This window comes from Chlorocebus sabaeus, chromosome 2, assembly GCF_047675955.1.
Source record: "Chlorocebus sabaeus isolate Y175 chromosome 2, mChlSab1.0.hap1, whole genome shotgun sequence".
NCBI classification, from domain to species: domain Eukaryota; kingdom Metazoa; phylum Chordata; class Mammalia; order Primates; family Cercopithecidae; genus Chlorocebus; species Chlorocebus sabaeus.
The window spans coordinates 55,216,594-55,243,577 of NC_132905.1; the positions used below are offsets into that span (position 1 = coordinate 55,216,594).

The following is a 26,984-nucleotide window of genomic DNA, read 5'->3' on the forward strand; positions in this document are numbered from 1 at the left end:
TAAGAATAAACAACTAACAGTAAAAACAACTAACATTTATTGAGTAATCACTATTTGCTAGACACTGCTTAGCATTTTGGAAATACAACCACAGTTATTCCCTAAGGTTGGTATTATTATAATCCCCATTTTACAGATGAAGAAACTGACGTTTAGGGAGACAAGAAACTGCCCAAAGTCTCACAACTAACTCTAACCACCGTTCTTGGTACTTGAAACCTAATCCTTTGCTCTGCTTTCCTGGTGAGACTTTGTGAATGGGGGCCTCATTCATGTGAGTAAAGATTCAAGCCTGAGGACCAGACAGTCACCCACACCCTTCTGAGAAATTTAGAACTCTGCATCACATAGAAAAGCAGTAGGAAGGTCCAGCAGGGTGGCTGCTCCAGTTACTTTTGCTGTGTAACAAATAATCCTGTATTAGTCCGTTTTCACGTTGCTGATAAAGACATACCCAGACTGGGTAATTTATAAAGAAAAAGAGGTTTAATGGACTCACAATTCCATGTGGCTGGGGAGGCCCCACAATCATGGCAGGAGATGAAAAGTGTGTCTTACATGGCAGCGGGCAGGAGACAGAATGAGAGCCAAGTAAAGGAAGTTTCCCCTGATAAAACCATCAGATCTCATGAGACTTATATCAGATCTCACGAGACTTACTCACTACCACGAAAACAGCATGGGGGAACCACCCCCATGATTTAATTATCCCCCGCTGGGTCCCCCCAATGCCCATGGGCATTATGGGAGCTACAATTCAAGATGAGATTTGGGGGAGGACACAGCCAAACCCTATCCAACCGCAACACTTAGCAGCTTAAAGTCGCTATTTATCTTTGATGATGATTTTATGGCACAGGAACCTGGGAAGAGCCTGGCTGGGCACTGCTCACTCAGTGTTGCTCATGTGGTTGCGATGTTAGCTGGGCTGCAGTCTTCTGAAGGCCCAGCTTGGCTGCACATCCATGACGGTGCACTCCCAGGGCTGGTGGTTGGTGCTGGCTACCACTGGAGCTCAGTTGGGACAGTCAAAAAGAGTGCCAATATGTTGTGCTTTACTATAATTTGGTCTTGAGGTCTTACTCACCAGAATGACTATAAACTCTACCCTGCCCCACCAGGACTCCAGGTGGTTGGCTGTGGATGTTTACAATGTGCCTGTCCTAGTCCGTTCCTGATGCTATAACAAAATACCCTAGACGAGGTCATTTATAAGTAACAGAAACGTATTTCTCACACTTCTGGAGGCTGGGAAATCGCAAATTCGGTATCTGATAAGGGCTTGCTCTCTGCTTCCAAGATGGGTCCTTGTTGCTGCATCCTGTGGAGGGGACAAACACTGTGTCCTCCCCTGGCAGAAGGGGTAACAAAGAGATGAACTCTCTCCTTCAAGCCCTTTTATAAGAGCACGAACCCCATTCATGAAGGCACAGCTCTCGCAACCTAAGCACCTCCTAAAGGCCCCACTTCGAAACACTATTGCAACTAAGGATTAAGTTTCAACGTATATTTTTAGAGGGACACAAACACTCAAATCACAGCATTTCACCCTGCCCACCCCCACGCCAAACATTTGTGTCCTTCACATACAAATACACTTATTCCAGCCCAGGAGCCCCAAAAGTCTTCATTTGTTCCAGCACCAACATAAAATCTAAAGCCCAGAGTCTCATCTAAATATCATCTAAATCAGAGATGGGTGAAACTCAAGGTACGATTCATCCTGAGGCAAATTGCTGTCCAGTTGTGAACTTGTAAAATCAAACAAGTTACATGTTTCCAAAATACAGTGGTGAGACAGGCGTAGAATGTATATTCCCATTCCCAAAGGGAGAAGTAGGAAAGAAGAAAGGAGTAACAGGTCTGCAGTAAGGCCAAAATCCAAAATGGCAAACATAAACTCTGAGGCTTGAGAGTAACCTTTTCTGACTCTATGTCCCACCTTCTGGACATACTGGGGTGGGATCTGGGCCTCCAAGGCTCCTAATAACCCTGTCCCCATGGCTTCACTGGGCACAGCCCAAGCAGCAGCTCTCATGGGGTGGAGTCTCATGCCTGCCATTCTCCCACACTGGAATCACATGTTAGTAGCTCTGTAGTTCTGGGGTCTCAGGGCAGTCCCACCCCCACAGCTCCACTGGGCATTGCTCTGGTGGGGGTTTTCTATAGTAGCCCCACCCCATGGCAGTTCTCTGCCTGGGCCCCAAGGCTCTAGGGTTAGGGTTAGGATTAAAGAACTGGAACTCAGGGCCAGGGCTCTGACATGCTATGCATCTCAAGTGAACTATTAATATTCTAACTAGGAATATGCACATGGAACTCCTTTCTAGTTCCTTGAGGTCTCCAGGACTGTCACAGCTTCCTGAGAATTGGGACTATTGTGGATTAGACTTTCTGAAAAGTTTCAAATTGATGATAGGATACTAATGATTTATGAATAAAATTATAACCAAGTATTTGTCATTTCTGTGCCACTTTTATTATGATTGGCTGGTGATTAGTCGGTGCCCCCATAGGCTGTGAGCCATAGATAGTTGTACAACTCAGGTTCTACGTCTAAATCATCTGAGTTTTTCCAGGACCGACACTATGCCTGGCATTCACTGCTGAGAAATAAACAAAAGCATGAAATATAAGAATGAATATCAGAATATTGTAAGAATTAAAAATAAACTGATTAAGAAGATGTGTTTAGTACCTCCCACCTTAAAAAATAATCAAATATACAAAAATATTAAAGTACGATCTAATTACCAAATTACTATTTTCCATTCTTCAGTGCATTATTACTTTTTCTGAATTGTGTTTGTTGTCCTTCACAGTCGTATCAATCACTCTGTCTTTCTCAGACCAAAGTCTGTATCTGTTCTAACTTAACACTTAGTATTCCTCTTAACCTAATTGAAGATCATTTATTTTAATTAGGCTAACTTTATCTTGTTTTAATTCTAATTTCCTTCTGGTCTCAAATTATCTCCTTGCTCCAATATTTTCCCTTGACAGAGAAGACACTACTATTTCTTGGAGGATTTTTCTCTTCAACAGCTTCCATTCTCAGAATATGAAACCATGTTTTAAAAATTGACTTCCTGTTGGAAAATATATTCTCTGGGTGTGTCTTTTTTTACACTTATCTAGATAAGTTTGTTTGATCCAGATAAAAGTGTAAAAGAAGACACATCCAGAGGATATATTTTAAAATATAAATATTTAAAATATAAATTATATTTTTAATATTTTATTAAATTTTAATATTTTACTAAATAATATTTTATTATAATTTTATATTTATTTATAGTAAAAATAAATTATATTTTTGATAATTTATATTTAGGTATAAATTATGAAAATTTTTCACCCAACAAGTTCACAAAATTTAAGCTATCTTAACAAATATTTTAATTTAATTTCAACACAATATGCTAAAACCAAGTGGATATTTTTTAATGTTTCTGTTCTTCTGCATATCCACACTACCCCAGAGATGTGGTAGATGATAGGACTAATGATAATAAGAAATAGGATGTAATAAGTGTTTCCTATAAGCTGAAGACTTTCAACGAATTGTCTCTAGTCTTGAAAACTGCTTTGCAAAGTAAATAATAGTCCCATTTCAAATATATGGAAACTAAAGCTCAGAGACATTATGTCACTTGGCTAAAGCCACACAAGTGTTAATGTCTAAGCCTGGAGTGGAACTGGATCCACTGATTTCAAAGCCTATGCTCATCCCCAACTTCACCCCACAGCCTAAACTGACCATTTTCCTGGGGGGATGTTTCTTGATTTGCTTTTTGGGATGTTTGTTTGCTTTCTTTTAGAGACAGGGTCTTGCTGTGTCTCCCAGGTTAGTGTGCAGTGATGTCCTTAATTTTTGTAGAGACAGGGTCTCACTATCTTACCCAGGCTGGTCTTGAACTCCTGATCTCAAGCAATCCTCCTGCCTCAGCCTCCCAAAGCACCGGGATTACATACCTGACCAAAATGGACCATCTTTGAATTAGGATCCAGAACAAGGGTTAACAACTTTTTAAAATATTAATCTTTAAATTTTCTGATGCCTTTCCCTCCGAAGACCTCAGGAGGCAAGTGGGAGGAGAGGCATAATGATTTGGGCTGGGGACTATAGTCTCCCAAGCTATAGAAAGCAGCCATAGTGACAGCAATTGCTTCACTTATCAAAATCAACAATAAAACCTAACATATGTACCGTAGATTAGTGACTCTCGGTCCAGTTACTAATTGTATAACCCGAAAAGAAAAAAAAAAAAAAAAAAAGCAAAATTCCTTTTTAGAAATATGCATCCTAATACAAGCTCTTTTTGGGAAAGCAAATTTCTAATGGTGGCCCAGCCTTGGTATGCATGCAGTGAAGACAGCAGCTTTGGCAAGTATTTAATGATACTTCTGGCTTTTAGAATCTGTATCCCCATGTAGTTATTAAATGCACCAGCTGCTGGGGCCAAACATACCACATGCATTCGTTTCTTTAGTCCCTACATTGTTCTCACCCCCAGTTGGTGAAAAAGGAAAACTAGCACAGAGAGTCTAAGCAACTTACCTGAAGTCTTGCAGGCAGTTATCAGGGTGGTTGGGACTCACCTGTCTTTGACTCCAAAAACCTACATTTGTAACAATTATGCTAGATGGTGTCAAGAACCTCCCCTGTTTCTTGGAGGGCTAGATGCTCAGATGTAACTGCTGCAAAGATTATGTGGTTTTGCAAACCCAAATGAGAGCTTTTCAATTGCCCTTGAAGTTTCATGATGCTTTCTGAGGTCCAAGGGTCTGATGGAACTCAGCAGTGCTCATAGCCCGTGATTTTACCCTTGGAATGACTACTGGGCAACAAGACAGGCCGCCATTCAGGAGAAAGCAGGGCTCCTGCTGAGACATTCAAGCCTCAGGCTTCCTGGAAAGCCACATTCTGAAGAAACAAGCTTCAGCTCCCAACCAGCAACACCTCACTGGAAACCATTTGCCCTGTGCCTAATGGCTTTTCTCGCCCAGCCATGTTCTCTTATTATTTCCATGCCAGAGTACATTCTCCTAATCCATTGCTGTCCATGCCCTGTTAAATAATAATCACTTTTCCTCCCCAGGGCCAGTTTCATTTCAGAGAAATGCCAGTTGATGCTTTAAAAATGTCAAGATTTCTACAAATCTCTTTTAGATCAGTGTTCTGATGAACCATCCATCTTACTGTCACAAAGCCCCTTAGTGCTGACATTTATGTCAGAAGTGTTATCCTTGGGCCTCAAACTCTAATTGGCTTCACTCTCAAGCGTGTCTGGGGCAGCTGTCTCTCTGCTCTGGCAGTGCAGCCCACCTTCCCACCAACACACAGAAGGGAGGTGCAAGGCTGGGAGCTTTGTAACGGGGCACTCACCCCCATGGCAAGCTTTCTGGCACCAGCCCCATAAAGAGGGCACTTTCATGGGCAGCTTTCCTGAGGACACAGTGGCAGGTATTAACCTTTGGTTCCTGTGTTATTGTTGTCTTTTCCCAGGGATTGACTATCTCCACCCGGACCTGGCCTCCAACTATGTAAGTACAAGCCTACTTTGGTGGGGAAACAGATGCATCTTAAATGTCCTAGTACCCCTGGCTATTACGAAGATGTACATGTGTGCTTGTCTATATACATGCATGCAAGTACAGGAACATGCACACACACACACACACACACGAGTACACCTACAGGAACATATGCATGCACACATGGAGGAACACACACACAGGAACATACACACACGCATAAGTACAAAAGAAGATGCACGCACACTCATAGGCACACATGCATGCACACACAGACAGTCACGTAGGCAGCCACACTGGAATTGTCCATCCCATTGGAGCCACAGCTCAGGCGACAAGCAAATGGACAAGGCATGTGGCCTGGCAGCAGGCAAAGGCAGTGGCTTTGAGAGAAGAAAGAAACCTGACGTCTGAAAGAACAGAGTGCCAAGAAAGTAGGTACAGGGAGGGGGAAGAAGAAAGAGACTTGGCAAGGTTTAAATCAATTCTACCTGATGATATTGAATTGAAGGGTGGAAATGAGCCATTTGGGTTCTTGTTGGATAAAACCGAAGGCAAAAAGCCAAAAACTGCAGCGACTCACATTGCAGCCCTAGCTTGATGAAAGAAAGAATGTTATCTTTTTTGATTATTTATGTCACTTATGACCACTCCACTGCCTTTCCCCTATAACATTGAGCATTACTCTCCCTTAGCAATAAACAATGTTAGCAGAGAATCACCGAAAGCCCTGAGGGGCTGGAACCACACACTGTAATTTTTGACTCAGCAAGTCACACGCTCCTTTCCTGATGAAACCCACAAGCCCTTTAAACAGAATCGATCACTTATTTTAGCCCCGGAGAGTACAAGATTCAAGCATTGGTGTGTTCACTTAAAATTATCCAAACTATTTCTAAGCTATACTTCTGAGACCTCCAGATCTAGATGTTATCCTAGTCATTGAAGAGACTCATTTAGAGAACAAGGGCTTGCATAAGAGAAAGGATGGTTACCCAGCAAAGAGTGTTTGGAGGTCACCAGTCTGGGTCATTTGTCCTGGAAGGCAAGTGTATTTACATCGCACAAAGAAAGTGGGAATATCCCATGTATTTCGTGCACTAGGCAACAAGAAACAGGGCATTGAAGGGATCTTATAAATCTGGAAGAGAATAAATTGAGAGGAGCATCTTTTTTAATATTAGGAAAAACTATTAAATGAATCCTTGGCAGAGTCCAGCCAATGTGGCCCCAGAGAGAAATGACAGAAATTGAACCAAAGCTATATTCTCAGCAATGATAATAATCCATGTCTATGGAGAAGACCATTGTAAACTGCCCATGCCTAGCAGTCCTGTGTGTGGAGTCTAAGGAAACAGCCCTTCTCGCTGTCTCCCCATGGCGCCTTCCCTAATGAACACATGAGCTGAGCTATCTGCTGGTCTTCTCGTACCCTTCCTTAAAGGGACTGCCCTGGACACAGTCCTTGCTGCCTCCACTTGACTTTGACTGACTCCACTAGTGCCTCCACCTTTCCCTGCCTCCTCCATAACCGCAGGGCCCTGGAGATGTGTCAGGCAGGGGATTGAGAAACGCTGCATTGCATTTTCTCCAAGGCTCTGATGTATCTGGGGCCATTCCTTACAGACAGCAAGTGTGGCAGAGATCATGACCTGCAGGATCAGTGGTCCTCCCTCAGAGGGCTATCCCCACTCCACCCTCTGCAGACAGAAGCATTGACATTCTCCACAGTTCCCTCCATCTCCAGGACCCAGTGCCTCACAGGGCAGCCACGTGGAGTTCTGCTCACTTTCCCAAACCATCCTTGGAGAAACAATCATCTTGCCACTTGGAGGACTTCAAGGTGGGGTGGCACCCACTGGGCTGGAAAGCTGAGGGCACAAGGCCTGTCTCCTGGGCATAGCATAACCCACAAAGGCCTAAGATATGAAGACCGACCTCTGAATCCTTCCCTTCTCCCTGCCTAGCCCAGGGAGTTCCTGTTAGGCTGCTCCCAGCTCCAGCTGCCAGAAAAGATAGTCGAAAAAGATAGTCATTCATATGGGGCAAGAGTCCTCTGGGGTTCCAGTGAGCTGCAGGTACAATGTTAGTGGATGGTGTGATCCATCTGCCAAAACCTTCATCTGAAATTGGAACGCGAAGCCTCCATATTGAGCTGTGCCAGCTCCTCTGAGATCTGCAATACCAGAATATACCTGAAGAACTCTACGGGTTCTGTGAGTCTCAAGTTCTTTTTTCTTCTTTTCTTTCCTAAGAACATCATTTTTTCTGATTAAAAAAATGAATGCATGTTAGTTGTCAAAAAATTTGAAAAAGCATAAAACAGATTCAAAACTAGCCGTAATACCACCATTCTTAATATTTTGACATATTTTGGGCCTTAAATTTCTATGTGTCTATTTTTAATGAAATTCGGCTCTTCTTGCACATTCTTCCCTTCTGCTTGATGTGCCATAAACAGTTTTATGTTATTCAAAATCTTTCAAAACCTAATTTTAAGGGCTACATGGCATTAGCTTATGCTGTAATTTATTTAAACAATCTCGTCTCCAATTGTTGAACAATTAGGTTGTTTCCAATGGGTGTTTCACTGTAAGAGGGAGATGGGATGGCAGACGGTAACATGGCCAAGCCATACCATGCTAAGGACAGCTGAAAGAACTGGAAAAGCTTTTCCTGGAAAAAAGAAAGCAGGCACATTAGAGTATGTTTTCAAATATTTCAGATTCTCCTGGTAAAACAAGGCATTCCACTTGTTCAGTAATTTCTCCCAAGAAAATTCCCACCAATGGGTGGTAACCACAGAAGGAAGATTTTAATTCAGTCAAAGGAAGAACTGTCTAGTGATTAAGATTAGTAAATTATTGGGAGGCCAACGTAGGTGGATAATGAGGTCAGGAGGTCGACACTATCCTAGCTAACATGGTGAAACCCCGTCTCTACTAAAAATACAAAAAATTAGCCGGGCGTGGTGGCAGGTGCCTGTAGTCCCAGCTACTCAGGAGGTTGAGGTAGGAGAATCACTTGAACCTGGGAGGCAGAGGTTGCAGTGAGCCAAGAGCATGCCACTGTACTCTAGCCTGGATGACAGAGGGAGACTCCATCTCAAAAAATAATAAATAAATAAATAAATAAATAAATATTAGTAAATTAATGAAAGTAACAAATTCTTCCTACCTGAAAATATTCAAGAGGATGATTGATGGCCACTGGTAGGATGTTATTGAAGAGATGACAATGTCTATGCTGAACTTAAACTAGATGAGACCTAGGAATTGAACAGAAAATTTGATTTCTGTACAAAACTGCACATCTTGATAACTTGCATTCAGAGCAAAGTCTGAGTCTTCAACTTGTATCAAACACTTGGAAGCTGACAATGAAATTATATATATTTACATATGGCTGTGAAAATGTTCTGCCTCTTTGGTATAGATGAGAAAACTGAACACCTAAATATCTCATGCTCGATTCCCCAGCAGAGGGCCCAAACTAGCTGGTTTTTAACAGCACAGTGTCTGTCTCTCACCCTGTGTAGAGTTCAGAGTGGCAACTTCGGAGCTACTAACCACATTCATCTTCTTTATTTTTAATTAAAAATTTTACATTATCATTAACACAATGAGGACAGCAAATAGAGTAGACCAGCCCAGGAGAGCAATAAAACCAGTAGACAGTGATAGGCTTGAAAATTGTTTGAGCAGAGAATTAACAGGCAGCTTCACACCTTGTTAAGTGACCTAATGGTTCTGAGGGATGAGCCAGCCTGGTGCCCTTTGACAGAGAGGTACTTGGCGATGTCTTTGCTTGGGTTTCCCTAGAAGCAGACTCTGAAGCAAGGGGGGTTTGAGTACAAGTAGGTTATTTGGAAAGGGATTCCAGGAAGCCGGGGTAGAGGAGAGGGAATGAATCTGGGAAGGAAAGGTAGCTCGTAAATGGGGCAGTTATCAAACAAGACAGCACGGTGGGCACTGAGGCTTAATCCCACTGGGGAACTCTGGGAGACAGCATAGAATATGTGAGCCAGAGTGATCCCCCTTGGGATGTGATGCCTCAAGAAGCTGGGGTATTTATGTGCCAGCTTCATCAGTCATTGGTTGAGGACTTGTCCCAAAAGAAGTTCCTTCCTCCCCACAGCCTGGGGAAAAGCCCTGGGCAAAGATGTGGGTACAGACAGCTGCAGCTCATCAGGGACATGAGGGTGTCAGGCTGAAGGGGGATGTAGCAACATCTGCCCCAGAGATGCCTTGGAAATTCATTAAAGGTTAAAATAAATAGACATGTTCTATGTCGAAAAAACTCCTTGTGGTTACTGATTTCTTTTCAGTGAGAACTGAAAACTCTACCCAAGGCTCTTCAAAAAATTACTTTATAATCAAACCAGCCAAAATGTTTCTGAAAGCAGAATTATTTTCAAAGCTTGGTTATTCTGTATATTAAGAGAAGAAACAGCATATGCTGGTACTCCAGTTTCTTTCCATTAAACTAAGAATAAAACACTTGGAAAATTGCAAATCAATATATAAATGTAGGTTGTTAATATTAATCTAATTCAACAAATCTACACTAAGCCTGTTGAGTGTTGGGAGCAAAGGATAATAACAGCCACTTGGATTTTTACTCCATTGTTCTATGATGGAATTTCATCAGAGGGATCCAGTCCCACTGGTAAAAGTTCACTATTCCAAATAATTAAATTTTTTCTTTCTCTATCCCAATAGTCATGACACGAAATGAGTATTAGCCAAGAGACTATTTTAGACCAAGTTAAAATTACAGCCTCCTTTACCCATCTTCGCTATACAAACTGGGTATTTTCTCTAAGTCAATACAACTGCTGTGGATTGAACCTGCTATGTGCGAGCCCCAGAGGAAGAGAGATAAATAAGACACAGGCACTCTCTAGAGAAGCCGGCAGGTCAGTAAAGATGCAGGCATGTGAGACGTGACTGTCAGGTGAGGGGCAGGCAGACAGGGAGGTCGTGGTCTCTTTATTGTGAGCTCCCAATCCAGTGAGGATTGCAGGCTGAGTTCACAGTACTGGCCCAAGCTCAGGGGTTCTGCTAGGTCTGTGGAACAAAGGGAGACTTCTTTGAGAACATGTGGAGTGTGACTTAGGTGGCAGCTTTCAGGGCATGAAGGTGGGTGGGGTAGAACGTCTCCTGCTTGGTAGCTTTGCTGAAGCTACAAAGGTCAAGAAATGGCTGGTGGGTCTGTAGAATCCAAGGACAGCCTTCTTGCTGTGTGCTGGGTTTTCTCAGAAGCAGACCCTGAGACAAGGATTTGAAAGCAAGTCATTCATTTGAGAGGAAATCCCAGGAAGCACCAGCTGGGAAGGAGGAAAGTGATGCCAGAAAGGGAGAGTGGCCCAGAGAGCATATTACCCCAAGGGCAATGGGAGCTCAATCTCCCCTGGGGAATTCTGGGAAACAGTGTGGACTGAGCGGGCCTCAGAGTTACCCACCAACTCCTGTTGACCACTGGGTGAAGGCCACTACCCAGGAGTAGAGATGAGGTAGGGAGATAGAATGATTCGCTCTAGACGAGAAAAATAGGGTCCTGAAGACAGAGCCTTCAGCAGAGTTGCATATGCTGACAGTTGGAAAACAGCCCGCTTGCAAGGGTAGGGTTCTGACAGTTGGAAATAGTGGAAACTGAGTCAAAGCTGAGATGACTCCTGGCTCCCTACCTCATGGTGCAGCCTTAGAGGAGCATATCAAACATCTTTGAACCTTAATTTTCTCATCTGTGAAACAGGCAAAATGGATGTCTTGTCAGCATTGCAAGGTATTGTTGAGATAATATGCATATCAGGCCTGGCACATAATAGATGCTCAATAAGCATTCATTTCCTTCTGTCTCGAAAGAGTTGAGATTACAACTTTGCACAATTTTGGGTTGTCCTGATGGAGAAGCAGGGGTGTGCCTCAAGAAACCAGTACAGTTGTTCATTGGACCTCCCAGTGAACTCAGGGCCATTAAAAGAAAAGGACAACTGATCCAGGCTAAGTATAAGATTGTGAGGCTTGCAAAGTTAAGGGCAAAAAGCAGAGGATACCAGCATAAATCTCAAAGGCTTTGAAAAACAACGTCCAAGAAAAGAGAAGGTAAAGGCAGGGAGAAGACCCACTGCTCGTGGCCAGGGATGTAATGAAGGATGCCCCCAAGGAAGCGGGATTTATGACCTGCATCTTCTTCCCTATCACAGACCTTAGAACTAGATGAATATTCAAGGATAGTCATAAGTGAGGGTAATTCCTAAGGTGGGCAAAGGGATTATAAGGTAGCAACTTCCCCAAGTGAGGTTTTCTCTGAGCCAGGGAAATGTCCTGGTATTTAAGCCATTGCAGGGTGGGACATCAGCTCCTGTTCTGATGGCTGGGAGGATGGGCCACTTCTTGCACTCCATCTTCTAGCTTGGAAACTCTGAGTCATGTTCTGAGAAGCTCTAAGATCCTGTGATGAGAATCTGTCCAGATTCATGACTCTTCGTGAGCTTTTCCAAGAATTCTTGAGTGCAACAAATACAGAAGTTTGCATTGACTCCAGCTCCACATCCTTCCCTAGACCACAGCTTCTGCCATGGGACTCTGCAGAATCTCCCTTTAAAGAGGTGAAGTGTATTTCCTATCCCTTGACTTTGGATTGGACCTTGTGACATGTTTTGAGCAATAGAATAATCTAGAACTGACTGTGCCAGTTTGGAGCCTAGGCCTTAAGAGGCCTTGTGTGCTCCTAACTGCCTTCTCATGCCTCTGCCATCACTGTTAGAATGGCATTCCCAGGCTCGCCTGCTGTACCCTAGAGGAGGGTGAGAGACATGGTGAAGAGCTGCCCCGCTGCCACAGCCTGAAGCATCACCACCCACGTTGGCCTACAGAGCTGCAGTAAGAAGCAGAGCTACCTCACTGAGCCCCACCAAAATCACCAAATCTCAGCCAACACACAGAAACAAGCAAGCCAGCCAAACTCAGCAGAGCTGCCAAGCTGGGCCCAGCCCAGAGCACCTGGCTGCCAGCTGAACTGCGGACTCGTAAGCTATATAAACACCTACTGTTATATACTGTTGACATATTACAGCTGTTTTTATGCAGTAACTGTTACAGCTGCCCATGCTAGACCCCCTTCTCCATCCTCCTACAGTACTTGAGGTGTACCCCTGTCTGAAGAGAATATTGGCTTCTAGGCCTACCCTACACCTAGTGAATCAAAATCTTTAAGGAGAAGCCTCATAGTGTATATTTCAATGCAAGATTCTGATGGTTAACCTACTTATTCATTTTGGCACTTCATTCATGCATTCAATCATTCATTCATTCAACAGCGCAGTTCGCCTATAATGTTTGACTACACCACAGCTAGATCATAAGCTCTTTGTAAGGAAGTGTGTACTTTGTATGTGTTTTGTGTCCCTCTTAATACTTATCACAGAGTTAAGCAAGCATTTAATACATATTTGTTAAATTGCATTAAATGTTAATTCACCAATATTATTGCAAGTAATACCAGGAACTAAATTATATAATGACCCTCTATCGATGATGATCAGAAACTGTAGCATGCACAGCCCCTATGTAATTCCTAGTTCTCAACCACCCCATAGGTGGATGCCACCATTGCATCCTTCATTATGCATGATACTAAGGAAAGAGAGGACCCTGAAAGCTAACTGAGGTCCTATGGCTGCAAGCCTGGAGAGAATATGATTCGAGAGGTGAATAATCCACATGCAAATAACTACAAGCTATTTCTTTTCTATAATGTCTAGAATCCCTCAAGTTGCTGGAAATGCAATTAGACTCCCAGATAGGAGAGGACAAATTATGTTCTTTGGTTCAGTTCAAAATTTGGAACATTATTTATGCTCCAGGATTGCTATTTCGCCAACAGAAGTGATTGTAAGAGAAAAATGCCCACCCCTACATTCCTGCACTTTTCCATTCTTTAGATGGGTCCTGACAGGTGACTGTCTCTGAAGTGGGTGCCTGCTGAGAGCTCAGAAGAGCTGCCAGCACAGGAAGTACCTTGAGCTTGACAGAAGTGTGCACATTGGGCCCCAGGGGGCATGTGGCCTCCATGATAAAAGAGTGGCAGCAAGAAACCAGCACAGTACTCAGCCCCGAATGACTCAGATGTTATGAAGTATTGATCACATACATTGCTTCTGGCTTTTAGGCCTATGAATATTTAAATAAGCACATTAATATTTCATATGAAATTGAGGCTTAAATAACCTTTGTTTCTTATTGAAAGGAAGGGCTGGCATTTTCAATGTGCTCTTGAATGCTGGCTGGATCGTGATGAGCACTTTGTCACCAGGTGGTCAGACTGAATACTGAGAATGGGGAGTTTTTAAAAATCACTTTGACAGACCATCGGTCAAATGACTATCATTTAATGCAACTCACGTACTAGAGGAAACTGTTTATTTTTACAGGAACATACTTTGCTTTAAAAACGGGGAAGAAATGAAACCTTGCTTAACAGAATGAAACTACTTGTATGGACCTAAACTTACAGCTATGGCTGAAAGCAAAGAAAATATCTGGTCAATCTATTTTTTTAAGTTGTTCAGTTGACTAGCATTTGTTTCATTGAACTTAGTCAGCATTTAAGAAAACTGTATTTTTCCCACTGTGCGCAAACTGCTATACTATGGGCCTGGATTATGAAATGTGAAAAATCTAGTCCCTGACCTTGGGGGGTTCACATGTAAGTATATAATTACATTATAATATGCTTAGTGCTAGCCTGGCAATAAAACACCACTCACATGGGAATGCAACAGCTAGAAAAAGCAAGTCGGCCCTAAAAAATCAGAGAAAGAAAGATACTTAAATGCACATGTACCTTAGAACTTAAAGTATAATAATAGTTAAAAAAAAAAAAAGAATCTACTAAAAAAAAAAAAAAAAGTCTAAAACGTAAGAACAGATTATCTTTAAGGATTTGTGAGAGATTCCTGAAGAACAAATGAAAAAAGAAACCACTTCAGTTATCTGTAGAAAATTTGAGTTGCTTATATTACTTGTCCCAGCTTATCAAGTTAGAGACATTATATGTATCTAATGGCACCTCAAAAAAAAAAAAAGAATGCAGCTCACCACATGGGGGATGAACTTGTTTTCTTGGGTCGATACAGCATGCGAATTCATCTAGAAGATTCGTCAATACGATACTAGACAAATGGGTAATTGGATTTCATCTGGAGATTTGCTTCCACCTAGAAGCCTAGACTTAAAAAGTAGCCCACAAAAGTCATTTCCTTACTCCAAATTCCCTAAAGCCCTTTGACAGATTCTCATCTCTTTGACAAAATTTAAGCAGCTTAAAGACCGGGTTAATGTCTTCCAACTCTTTTACTCACAAGAGAATGAACCGGAGGCCTCATTCCCCACAGAGATCATTAAGACAGACTTCATAAATAAAAGACTGAATTATGGATGGATGGATGGATGGATGGATGGATGGATGGATGGATGGATGGATGGATAGTTGGATGGATGGATGGATGGGATGGATGGATGAAAAGATGAGAGGATTCTAATGAGACTATTGGGATTTTATTCCATTTATCGCTAAACACACCTGTTCAGAAAAAGTGTAGCAATGTTTACATAATAAGCCACGAGAAAGTCATTTATGCAAACATAAGAAAATTGAAAGATTACTATTCTCAACTGCCTTTGTTCCTTTCTTTGTCTTCACTATCAGTATATACGCACTGAATTCCCAAAATGTGAAATATTTTACTGGTTTTTTTATTTGGGTTTCTATCTCAGAGAACCAAAAACCCTTCGGTGACCAAGCCTTCCAAATAATTAACTTGGCAATAACCCCTGGCTGCAGTTGTGATTCAAGTCATTTTGAACAATGCTGAACCTGCTGAACTGACATCCATTTTACTTTATCCCTCTCCTCATGTGCCTGTTTCCCAATCATACTGTCTTAAAGCCACAGTTCTGGGTGTCTGAGACGGGCCTAACCAGATTTCTGAACCCATGTCCCCCACCCAGGAGGGGAGTAGTGGGTTGATGCCACAGCAAAGTGGGCAGTCTTCCACACTGCTTGCCCAGGTCTTGTTGCCAAGCAACAGAGCCCAAGCGGGTGTGTCCACTGGAGCCACACCTACATGGGATCATTGCCTGGGCAAATGTGGATCTGATGGAGACCGAAGGTCTGATCCATCATCCAATTCCAGTTTTCTGAAGCAGCAACAAAGACAAAGAAACAATGCCCAGGCTTCAATTAAGAAGGATCAGACTCTGAAGCCATGGAGTCTTCTAAAATATGATAGACGATAAATTTGGTAGTTGTGTCAAAGAATCATGAGCACTCTAAATTTCATTTTGGCTAGAGCCCATTCTTACCTTTAAAATCTCTTAATCATTTTTTCTTGAAGACAAAGACTTTATGGTAGGCAGATTTGTAAAATGCTCCCCCCCACTCCAAGATTTCTACCCTCTATTGTAAACACTCTGTATAGTCCCTCTCTTGAGTATGGGCAGGACCTGTGAATATGATGAGATATCACTCTTACAATTAGGTAATTAGATTACAATATATGGCACAGTTAGAGATTTTTTTCAGATGTAATCAAGGCTTCTAATCAGTTGACTTTAAGCTAATCAAAGGAAAGAGTATCCTGGGTGGACCTGAACTCATCAGGTGAGCCCTTTAAAAGGGAATTTACAGGTCAGAGAAGGAAGAAGTCAGAGAGAGTCTAAGCAGTGGAGATTTTACCTGTTGGCCTTGAAGATGCAACTGCCATGATGTGAACAGGGCCACATGGCAAAGAATGGTGGACTCCCTAGGAGCTGAGGCCTCACTCCTACAATCACGAACAGCTGAATGAACTTGAAAGAGGACTCCAAGCCCTAGATAAGACAGCTCCAGTGACACCTTGATTTCAGCCGGGTAAGAGCTTGAGCAAAAGCCCCAGTTAACCCATATCCAGAAACTCTGAGATAAATTTGTGTTGTTTTAAGCCACTATGTTCATAGTAATTTGCTATACAGCAATAAAAAATCTAACACAACCTTCTTGATCATAGTGGATATTTGAGCACAAACTGAATGACTTGCTGCCTTTCTGAATTAATACAAATAGACCACTCTTCAGGTTTTACTTTTTCTTAATATGTTTGCTTTTATCTCAAATATAAGTATACTCTGCCTATTGCCACATGCAGCCCTTTCATAAATAATAATTCTTCTGCAACTAAAGGCTCAGAGAAATTTAGTGAGGAAGTGAAGAAGAGCTCTTGGGCCAGCCTCGCTGAATTCAAAACTCACTTCCAACTGCTTCTTAACTATGTGCCCTAGGCAAGTTAATCTCTCTGTGTCTCAATTTCCTTATCTGTAAAATGGGTTAATAATAATACTGGTCTTATTGGTGATTGTGATAATTCAATTCAGCAGTGCACACAAGGCCCTTAGAACTGCCTCTGGCTCATAGGACACCCTCAGTAAGCATTCAATGTTGTTAAATCACCTGCCCAAGATTGCACAGCTAGAATTCAGCAGGGAAGAACACAAGCCTAAGGTGGTCAGACCTCAAAGTCTGTTCTCCCAGCCTCCCCCTCCCTTCCTGCCTTAAGGACACATATGAATTTGCAGAAAGCATTTTTTAAATGAAATTAAAAGGGGCAATTAGTGTGTTATTCTAAGTTTTCTTTCCACTTTCTTGCTTGCCAAACCCTCCCTGTCCTGCCTCCCAGAATCCTTTACTGATTTCCCCTGGGAGCACATCCTTAATAAATCACTTGCCTACAAGTTTTCATCACAGGTTGGCTCCCAGGAATCCTGATCTTACATTACAGCAGTCTAGAGCTTTAGGCAAGGCAGAATTTTCCATCCTACATGGCCAAGGCAGAGCGAATCTCTGACATAGAAATAAGATTAGCTTCTCCACCATGGTAACCCTGCTGCTGACTCCCAACCTACGGGAAATTATTTTTCACAAAGAAAGAATCCTTACTTACTAACCAATAATTAAAACCTGAAGCCAAGAACAGGAAGCCAGGCTTTGGCTCTTAGCAATGTTCCTTAACATCACCGGGAATATTATGGTGAGGTCTGTACTTTCCATGTGGCATGCACACAACCTCTCCACAATAACTGCTCTGCAAGGCAGAAGAATAAGATGTATTACAGTGTGTAGGAGATGTTTTCATTAAGCTATGGAAAGAGATGGATTATGTTTTATAACGCAAGCATTGCCAATTTTTTAAATAAGGAGTTCAGTGTAAATCTAAGCTATTCAAAGAGCACTAGTTCACAGACTCCCATTGAGGTACTGCAAACCAAAAAAAAAAAAAAAAAAAAAAATTGCATTGTTTGATCTTTATGGTCCTCAGTTTCCCCATCTATAATTGTCATCCCCAACAAGATTCTCATTGTCTCCAGAATCAAAGGGGTATAATGATTATTCATATGGCTGATATGAACACTGGGTCTTTGTTGATCAATCAAAAAATAGACATTAAATGGAACTTCTGAGAATGTTCAGGGCATTGAAGCTATTCTGGTACGGATGTTGGACCACCCTCCCTTTTTTCTCCACAACACCCCACAAGCATACACACACGTATTCTTTCTGTAACATGTAAAGAATGTTCCAGAACACTCGGTGGAAAGGAGCCAGTCCCTGTGTAGAGGCTGTGTAGTGACAGATGGGCGCTGAGTCATTTGATACAGTCAGCACCTTGCAGGAATTCTTACCAGGCACTTTACCAACAAAAAATATATTATCTGTGAATAAAACCATGGCCAAGGCTCATAACCACTTCAATTAATCACTCATAAGCGGTCACAATGATCCCATACTACATGGCAGCTTTATTGGGGAGTTTTGATTTGTTGCTCACTTGATTATTAATAACTCACAAATCCATCTCTCCTCCCATGGAGAGTTGATTGTTGGCTAACGAAGTATGCGAACCATGTGCTGTCTCCCACCTCTCCTCCCTGTCGTGGTTCTGATATTTCTCCATTGATTTCTGTGGAGTAGCAGGAGTGTTAGTTCCCAGAATTTGTTGAGTATTCACTGTGTGCTTGGCCTTGTGTTTTATGTGCATGATCACATTTAATGTGCATATTAAACCAGTGAAGTGGGTACTTTCTAATCCACCTGTCATAGACAGGAAACTGAAGATCAGAGAGGCTAGTGATTTCCCTTAGCTCACACAGTCAGTGAGTAGCAAAATGTGAAGTTCACCATCTGTCATGCTGCCTTCATTTAACCTGCCCCCCTCCAGTCTACCACATCTCACCAAATGGCATCACCATGGTCACAATGACTAACGTGCTAAACGTTATCATCCTTGACTGCTCCTCCCTTCTTTTTCCCCTCGGCCACCCTATCTGCCAGCTCTGCTAGGCAGCACATCTGCCTCTCTGTTCCCACCGCTGGCATCCTGGACCAAGCCAGCATCACTTCCCTCCTGGACCCCACAGAAACTTCCTGCTTCCACTCTTACCCTCTGCAATGCATTATCCCCAAAACAAGCAGAAAGGTCGTTACAAAGAACAAAGTACGGGAAATCATATCACTCCCGCGCTTAAAACGAACAGGTGGCTCTCCCCCTTCCCCCTGTGAGACTTAGCATGTCCTGCCTTTGTCCTGCTCGCTCACAATGAGCCAGACTCTACAATCCAGGTTTCTCCCTAATTCAAGGCTTAAAAGACGGTTACGCTAGCTGTTCCCACAGTTGAATCCGTCTCCACTTACATTGCACAGCCTGTGTAGCCACTTCCTAGTTCTTAAGATAGTCTGTGGTTCTGTATTTTTGTTTCGTTGCATGTGTTCCCCCATTAGAATGTCAGCCCCAGGAGGATGAGGCCATGGGGATCTGACCTATCTTGTTCACCTCTTTATCCTCAGCACAGCACCAGGGCTGGAACAGTGAGTGGTCAGTAGGTATCTGTGAGACGACTGACTGGCTGAGGATTGAACACTCAGCTTTCCTCTTTTTCTTTTGCCTTCAGCCTTTAATTTCTCCTGGCCTTCTGCTTCTCCTCACATAGCTCCTATCTCTGTCTTTTTGCTATGCTTCTCCTGGCCATGCTTTCTCCTCACATAGCTCCTATCTCTGTCTTTTTGCTGTGCTTCTCCTGGCCATGCTTCTCCTCACATAGCTCCTATCTCTGTCTGTTTGCTTCTCCTTTTATACTGCTCACAGTAGAATTTATTTATACCTCAGTCAACACCAGCATTTTGTTATGAAAGAAAAGCTGTAGGTCAGTGCCACAGAGAAGATAATTTCCCCAGGAAATGAACACTTCCTAGTACTTCTTTAGTAGTTTCTGGGGAGAAATGCTATATTTCTTCATAGCCACAACCAAAAAACAGAAAGCCTCTCTATCCAAGACTGCCTTGTCCATCCCAAGAAAACAGAGAACAACAGAAAGCAGCAGGAATGATTCCCTTGATGCTCTTAATTCATTCGTGTTATATGCAATTAACAATAAGCCATCTGATTTCTCAAAGCATGCAGTTTCAAGCTGAAAAATGAACCTAGGTTATTTTCCATTCAGTTAAGTATCAAAAAGATTTTGAAAAAATTTTAAAAAACAAAGAAAAAGAAAGAGGAAAGAAACCAACATGAGCATGTTCTTAACTAATGAGCTATGCTTATCCACTGTTCCACTAGAAGAGAATTTTCAAAATATGGACACTCTGTTCACAAGTCTCTCTGGAGAAACCTGGTGTTACAATGTCACCATTATTAATATTAAACTTGATGCACCATATTTACAAATCCTTCCAAAGGGAAACAAACCTGCCCTGGAAACAATGCTTATAATTATAATCATGGATCCTATCTGTTCCTCACAGGGAATGCTTAAAATATCAATTTAAATGCAAATGAATTTTATCATTCCAAATTAGATTCATCCCATTGTGTTGAAATTAATATAGAAAATAACATCGAACGCCAAATTACAAGTAATTAATGTTGACACAGTGAAAAGTATGCACTCTCATTTTGATATTTGGGGAAGAAAGTCTTGTCTGTGCATGTGCCATTGTGTCCTATAAGCAACAACTGGAACACAATACCCCCAGGGCTAGTAATCGTGCAGGATTAACACAGCAAAAATCTGAGAGGGAGGACAAATGGCAATGACACATCTTGGGATCCAGTAAGCTATTCTTTGGGTCTGAGGAAAAGCACTTAAATCTGTATTTAAGTGACTACATACTATTTAAAAATAAACTATTTGAGGCCGGGCCTGGTGGCTCACACCTGTAATCCCAGCACTTTGGGAGGCTGAGGTGGGTGGATCACCTGAGGTCAGGAGTTTGAGACCAGCCTGACCAACATGGTGAAACCCCATCTCTACTAAAAAAAAAATACAAAATTAGCTGGGCGTGGTGGCACATGCCTATAATCCCAGCTACTTGGGAGGCTGAGGTAGGAGAATTACTTGAACCCATGAGGCGGAGGTTGCAGTGAGCCGAGATCGCGCCATTGCACTCTGGCCTCCACAACAAGAGTGAAACTCTGTCTCAATAAATAAATAAATAATTTGAGTCTTAAAAATTAAAATATTTTGCATAGGCTGAACACGGCATCCCATGCCTATAATCCCAGCACTTTGGGAGACTAGGGTGGGTGTAATTGCTTGAGCCAGGAGTTTGAGACCAGCCTGAGTAACATGGCAAAACGCCATCGCTACAAAATAATTAAAAATTAGCTGGGCATGGTGGTGCATCTGTAGTCCCACCTACTCAGGAGGCTGAGACAGGAGGATCTATTGAGCTTAAGTCGAAGCTACAGTGAGCCACAATCACACCACTGCACTCCAGCCTGGGTGACAGAGCGCGACCCTGACTCAAAAAAATAAGAAAAAATATTTCTCTTAAATACAAAGGCAAAGGGGACCTTTGTCTCCTCTGTACCTAACATAAGCGTTGGCTAACTACACAGGTTCTGGTCACCTGTTTTTGTAAATAAAGTTTTATCAGAACACAGCCACACTCAGTTTTTTACTTGAGATCTATGGTTGCCTACATGCTCTAAGGGAAGGGTGGAGTCATTGTGACAAAGACCATATGGCCTGAAAAGCCTACGATTTTTACTATTTGATCCTTTAAGAAAAGGTCTGCTGAAATCCCCTGGTCTAACCAGTTGTGTATCAAGATGTAGGAAAATTGTTCTGTTAGAGACTTAAGTCCAGAGAGCTTCAATACAGGCTCCAGTGACAGCTGTACCACCCTCTAGCAGTGTGACATCTGGAAAACTCTTAAATGTCTTGGGGGCATAGCACCCTCATTTGAGAGCTGAGAAAATTGAACTCTTGTCTGTTGTAACTCTAAAATCTTATGAAACTCTCCTCCCTTCCAATAAAATCCCTGATTAAGAAACAAAAGTTGAATTAGTTTTGTTAAGGAAATGGAATCCTCAAGTAGTTTGAATCTAGTTAATTTGCTTTTGAGAATGACAGACATTAAGTCAAAGTGATGCTCCTTTTCCATGCATGATGTTGTATACTCTAATCACCGGAGCTGAATGATTTCAAAGAGTTTTGCATTCATTTACTGTCTTAGCTGGGATTCCTCCAAAAGCTGACTGTGAGACATGGATCCACGAACCAGCATTTTATTTGGAATTTGGTCCCAGGAAGCACAGGTAGGGGAGCAGGGGAGTGAAACAGAGAAGGAAGTCAATACAGGGTGTGCACAAGTAACTCCCACTTTGGGCAACACGAGCTCCGTTCTGCTAAGCACCCTAGAACATGAGTTAGAACACATGAGGGAGAAAGAGTACGAGTATGAACACACCAACTCCTATCCATCATTGGTTGATGATTAATATCAGGATGGATAGAGGAACAATTTCCTATACTTCTAAGCTGCCATATTATCAGTGAATTTGACTCCAGAGATAAAGAGATAAAATGCTGACAGATGGAAGTTGTGTCAATGTGCACTGACATGCTCAAAGCAAGGAGTTATTATCGGTGTGGCATCTAATAGCATCTAGGACACTCACAAAATCAGAGGTCTCCAATCACACATCCCTATTTGTAAAAAATTTTAAGTAGGCACTGCTAATACATGTATAGCTATTTACTCAGACAGTATATGTATGTACTACTATCAATGGGCTATGTACATTATAAATCATATCCAAGAAAGACAATTTTAAAGGATAAAATATAAATAAATATTAGAAGTTAAAATGTGCACTCATGTTCATGGTAGCATTATTCACAATAGCCAAGAAGTATAAGCAACCCAAATATCAATCAATCAATGGATGAATGGAGAAGCAAAATGTATTACATACATATAATGGAATATTATTCGGCCTTTTTATCATCTTAAGATCCTAAGGTCCTAAGATTATTTATTCAGAATTTCAGGAAGGAAATTCTGTTACTTGCTGCAACAGGGATGAACTTTGAGGATATTATACTAAGTGAAATAAGCTAGTCATGAAAAGACAAATATTCTTCTGATCCCACTTATATGAGGTATCTAGAGTAATCAAATTCATAGAGACAAAAGGTAGAAAGGTGGTTGCCAGGGTCTGGGTTGAGGGGGAAAATAGGGAGTTATCGTTTAATGGGAATAGAGTTTTAGTTTTGCAAGATGAAAAAGTTCTGGAGATTGCTCGTACAGGTACTTAACATTACTGAACTGTACACTTAAAATGGCTAAGATGATGAATTTTATGTTACATATTTTTTTAACACTATTACAATGAATACATCTTTTTTTAAATCAAGGTAAAACAAGGCTTAAAATATTTCCTCCCAACACTCTAATGGATAATCCTGTCATCCTCCCAAGTGAGCACAATCCACTTTTGAGACTTTTGCACTAAATGCCTAGTCTGTAGCCCTGTCCTCAGTGTAATCAGCAAAAGATTCTGTAGTAAAATATAAAATCCTCTGTCCAGCTAGATGTTAAGATTTCTGTCTTTAAGGGAGATAAAACAGAGTAATAGGAATGGCAGCAATAAGGATCATGCAGACAGGTAGATCTGGGTTCCAATCCTGCCTCTCTATTTAGTTACTGTGATTTGAAACAAGTTAATTAACCTCTTTGTTGTACACGTACATTCCTGAGATATAAAAGAAGGATAGCAATATGCCTTCGTGTTTTCATTCAGCACCTAGTTATTGAGTGATATGCTACACCAGGAACTGTAGTATATTGGTTGCCTATTGCTGCATCTCAGATTACCCCCAAAACATGGCAGCACAGTTTTTATGGGTCAGAAATTCAAGGGCAGTTTGGCTGGGTGGCCCCGTGTTTCTCATGAGGTTGCCATCAGCACATTGGCCAAGACTGCAGTCATCTGAAGGCTCAACCAGGGCTGGAGGATCCACTTCCAAGGTGGTTCACATGGTGGCTGTTGGCAGGAGGCCTCAGTTCCTCCTCGTACGTAGCTCTCCACAAACTGCTTGAGCATCCTCATGACATGACAGATGACTTCACCCAGAGCAAGCAATCCCAGAGAGGGACCAAAATGGAAGCTACAATACCTTTTATGATCTGGTCTCAGAAGTCACACACCACAATTTTGCAATGTCCTATTGGTTATACAGGTCAGCCTTGTTCATTATAGGGGACTGTATACAAGGTCATGAATATCAGGAAGCAGGAATCACTAGAATCCCAAGTGGGAGGCAGGGACAAGTGGCTGAACAGAGCAGACATAGTTTCTACCCTCAAGGACCTTAGCAGCTAGAGGGTAAAATAGACTCCAAAGAAATAACTATTATTAATTTAATTATTAATTTAATAATTATGATCTGGGTGCTTTGCTACAGTGGAAGAGTACTCGGTGCTATAAATGTGTTTAATATGGAGAACCAGATCTGGACTGCCAGGTAAGGGAAAGTTTCCCTAGAGAAGCTATCCCTATGCTGATACCTGTAGAATGAGGAGAAGTTAGCCAGGAATCTGGCAGCAGAAGGAATAGCTTGTGCAAAAGTCCTGAGGCAGGAACACGCTCGGCCCTTTCAAGAACCTGAAGAAGGCCAGTGTGTGTGTGCTGGGGGAAAGGAGAATTGTATCAACACGGGAAGGAAAAACATGGCATGAGATGACATTGGAGAAGTCGAAAGAGAACCGACTGTATAAACTTCGTGAGCCATGAGGGCTCATAACTTCATCCTAGGAGCAAAGGAAGCTTCAGGGTGACGGGGAGGGGGAATAACATGCTTGGATCTGGCATTTTTCAAAGATTTGCCGGCTAGGGAGACAGATTGGGAGTGAGCAAGAATGGAGGCAGGAAGAGCAGATGGGGGCTTTTCTAGGAGAAAAGATTATTTGCCAAAGAGCTGTTATGGTTGAAAGAAAGATAGAGAGAAAGAATGTAGTTAAAGCACCCTGAATTTCAGAGGTGCTCCCAAAATAGTCTTTCTCTCTTCCTCTTAAAACAGAAACCTTCAGGAACACCTAAAATAAGATGATATCTGCAAAACAAAAATCTCTAAAAAGAGCAGACAAAAACACAATCACATAGCGCAGGCCTCATTAGGCACCTCGTAAGTTCAGGCAGTAGGGTCCTGAAGGAGACTTGTGCACAGGAAATTCAGGAGAGGAGTCAGCAGTGAGCTTAAAGCCTCGCTCCACCACCAGCAGGAACCCGGACCGACCCACAGAGAGTGCTGAAAGCATTTACGATGCTTAATCAGAAAGCGTGCAGCGTTGATCTGGAAATTAATTGGATGCTCGGATTTTTCGCACATCATGGAGAGTTAGATGTTACAAAGATTTTGACAGGAATATATTTAGTAACAGTATCACTGGTGTTCAGTCTCAAGCAGGGGCCTGTATCTACTCTGGGGCTCATTATATTCTAAGTGACAACGGGTGCTTAGTAAATCTCCTTTGATTATGATGATCAACCAAGTCACTCAGAGTGTCTTTAATAGATAATGAGAAATTGTACCAGAGTTAGGGTTTTCTAAATATGAAATCAAACTGTGATTCGTGTGACCCACTGTGCTTTTATTTATTTAATCATTTTTACTTAACTGATTCACTATTTTAATAGGTAGTTTTAAAAGTCAACTGTACATTACCACATAATGTAATTTATATGGTATATAAATTACCATGTAACTGCCATTTATATGGCAAGTGAGGAAAATCTCACTTGCCATATAAATAAGGTAATCATAAAAACAGATACCGTCTACCCCTAAAATCCTCCATGTACAGCCCAGGATGGGCACAGCACACCCTGAGAACTGCTGGACCTGGATGTGCTTGTAGTCAAGGGTCTTGGAAGGAATAGCCACAGTTATTGGTTCACACAGCCATGATACAGGGAATATGCCCCTATGTGACATAGGGCATATATGATACAAGGTATATATCCACACATTCCAATATCGATACAGGGAGAGAATGGTGGAGAGAGAAAGGGAGATCTCTCGAATTAATGACAATGAATATCAACTGAACCTGAAGAAACAGATGCTCTTTGGTTCATGGAACGGGTGTGAACAGATGCTCAGGCCTGAACACTGCTCAGACTTTGCAGCTTCAGGGACCGTCGGCTGAGAGACTTGTCTTCTGGACCCACTGCCTGGGGTAGGGACCAGGGCTCATTTATCTTCTCTCTCTAATCTGGGAAGCTGTGAGGACTAGAATGGGTAAGGGTTCAGTATAGGGTTTACAACTGCTGAAAGATCCCTGTAGCATTTCCTTTATAGGAAAATCCTATGGATATACCTAAAGATAGGTATTTGTGATGGTGAAACCTACGTGCATCCTCTTACACTGTTAATGCAAATGTCAAATGGTGCAATCCCTTTGGAAAAAGTTTGGCAGTTTCTTGTTATGTTAAACACACACTTAGCATACAACCAGCAATCGCACTCCTAAGTATGTACTCACGAGAAACAAAAACGTATATTTATAAAATGGCATATACATGGCAGCTTTATATTTGCAAAAATCAGAAATAATTCCAATGCCCATCAACAGGTGAATGGACAAATAAAACTGTGATGCGTGTCTATAGTGGAATACTATCCCACAACAAAACAAACAAACTGCTGCTGCATACAGTACAATAGGCAAATCTCCAAATGTTGTCAGCTAACAACAAAGACAAATGCAAGAGTACATACACTCTGGTTCCATTTACATGAAGTTCTAAGGCAGGCAGAATTAAGATATAGCGGTAGAGATCAGAACAGTGGTTGCCTAAGGTAGGTGAAGATTAACTGAGAAGGGCATCATATGGTGAGACAACTCCCCAAGGTGAGGACAGTGTTCACTGTCTTGATTGGCATGATGGTGACTCAGGTTTACATACCGCTAAGATGCAGCATGCACGTTTAAGATCACATATGCTACTGTAAATCATATCTCAATTTAAAAACATGATTTAAAACACAACCTATAAGCCAAAGAGCCAGTTTAGAAATCAGTTACCACCAAAAATGCCTTGTGAACGTGGGAAGAATGAG

The 26,984-nt window shown here is 41.9% G+C and overlaps 1 protein-coding gene across 1 annotated transcript in view; it reads left to right on the plus strand.

Annotated features, from left to right (window-relative positions):
* The window catches only part of PCSK2 (proprotein convertase subtilisin/kexin type 2), a 254,461-nt gene that overhangs the window by 135,518 nt on the left and 91,959 nt on the right, over positions 1-26,984 (plus strand). Inside the window, exon 5 of the mRNA XM_007960726.3 lies at positions 5,510-5,547. Coding sequence (XP_007958917.1) covers positions 5,510-5,547 — 38 coding nt within the window. The remainder of the gene's footprint in view (positions 1-5,509; positions 5,548-26,984) is intronic.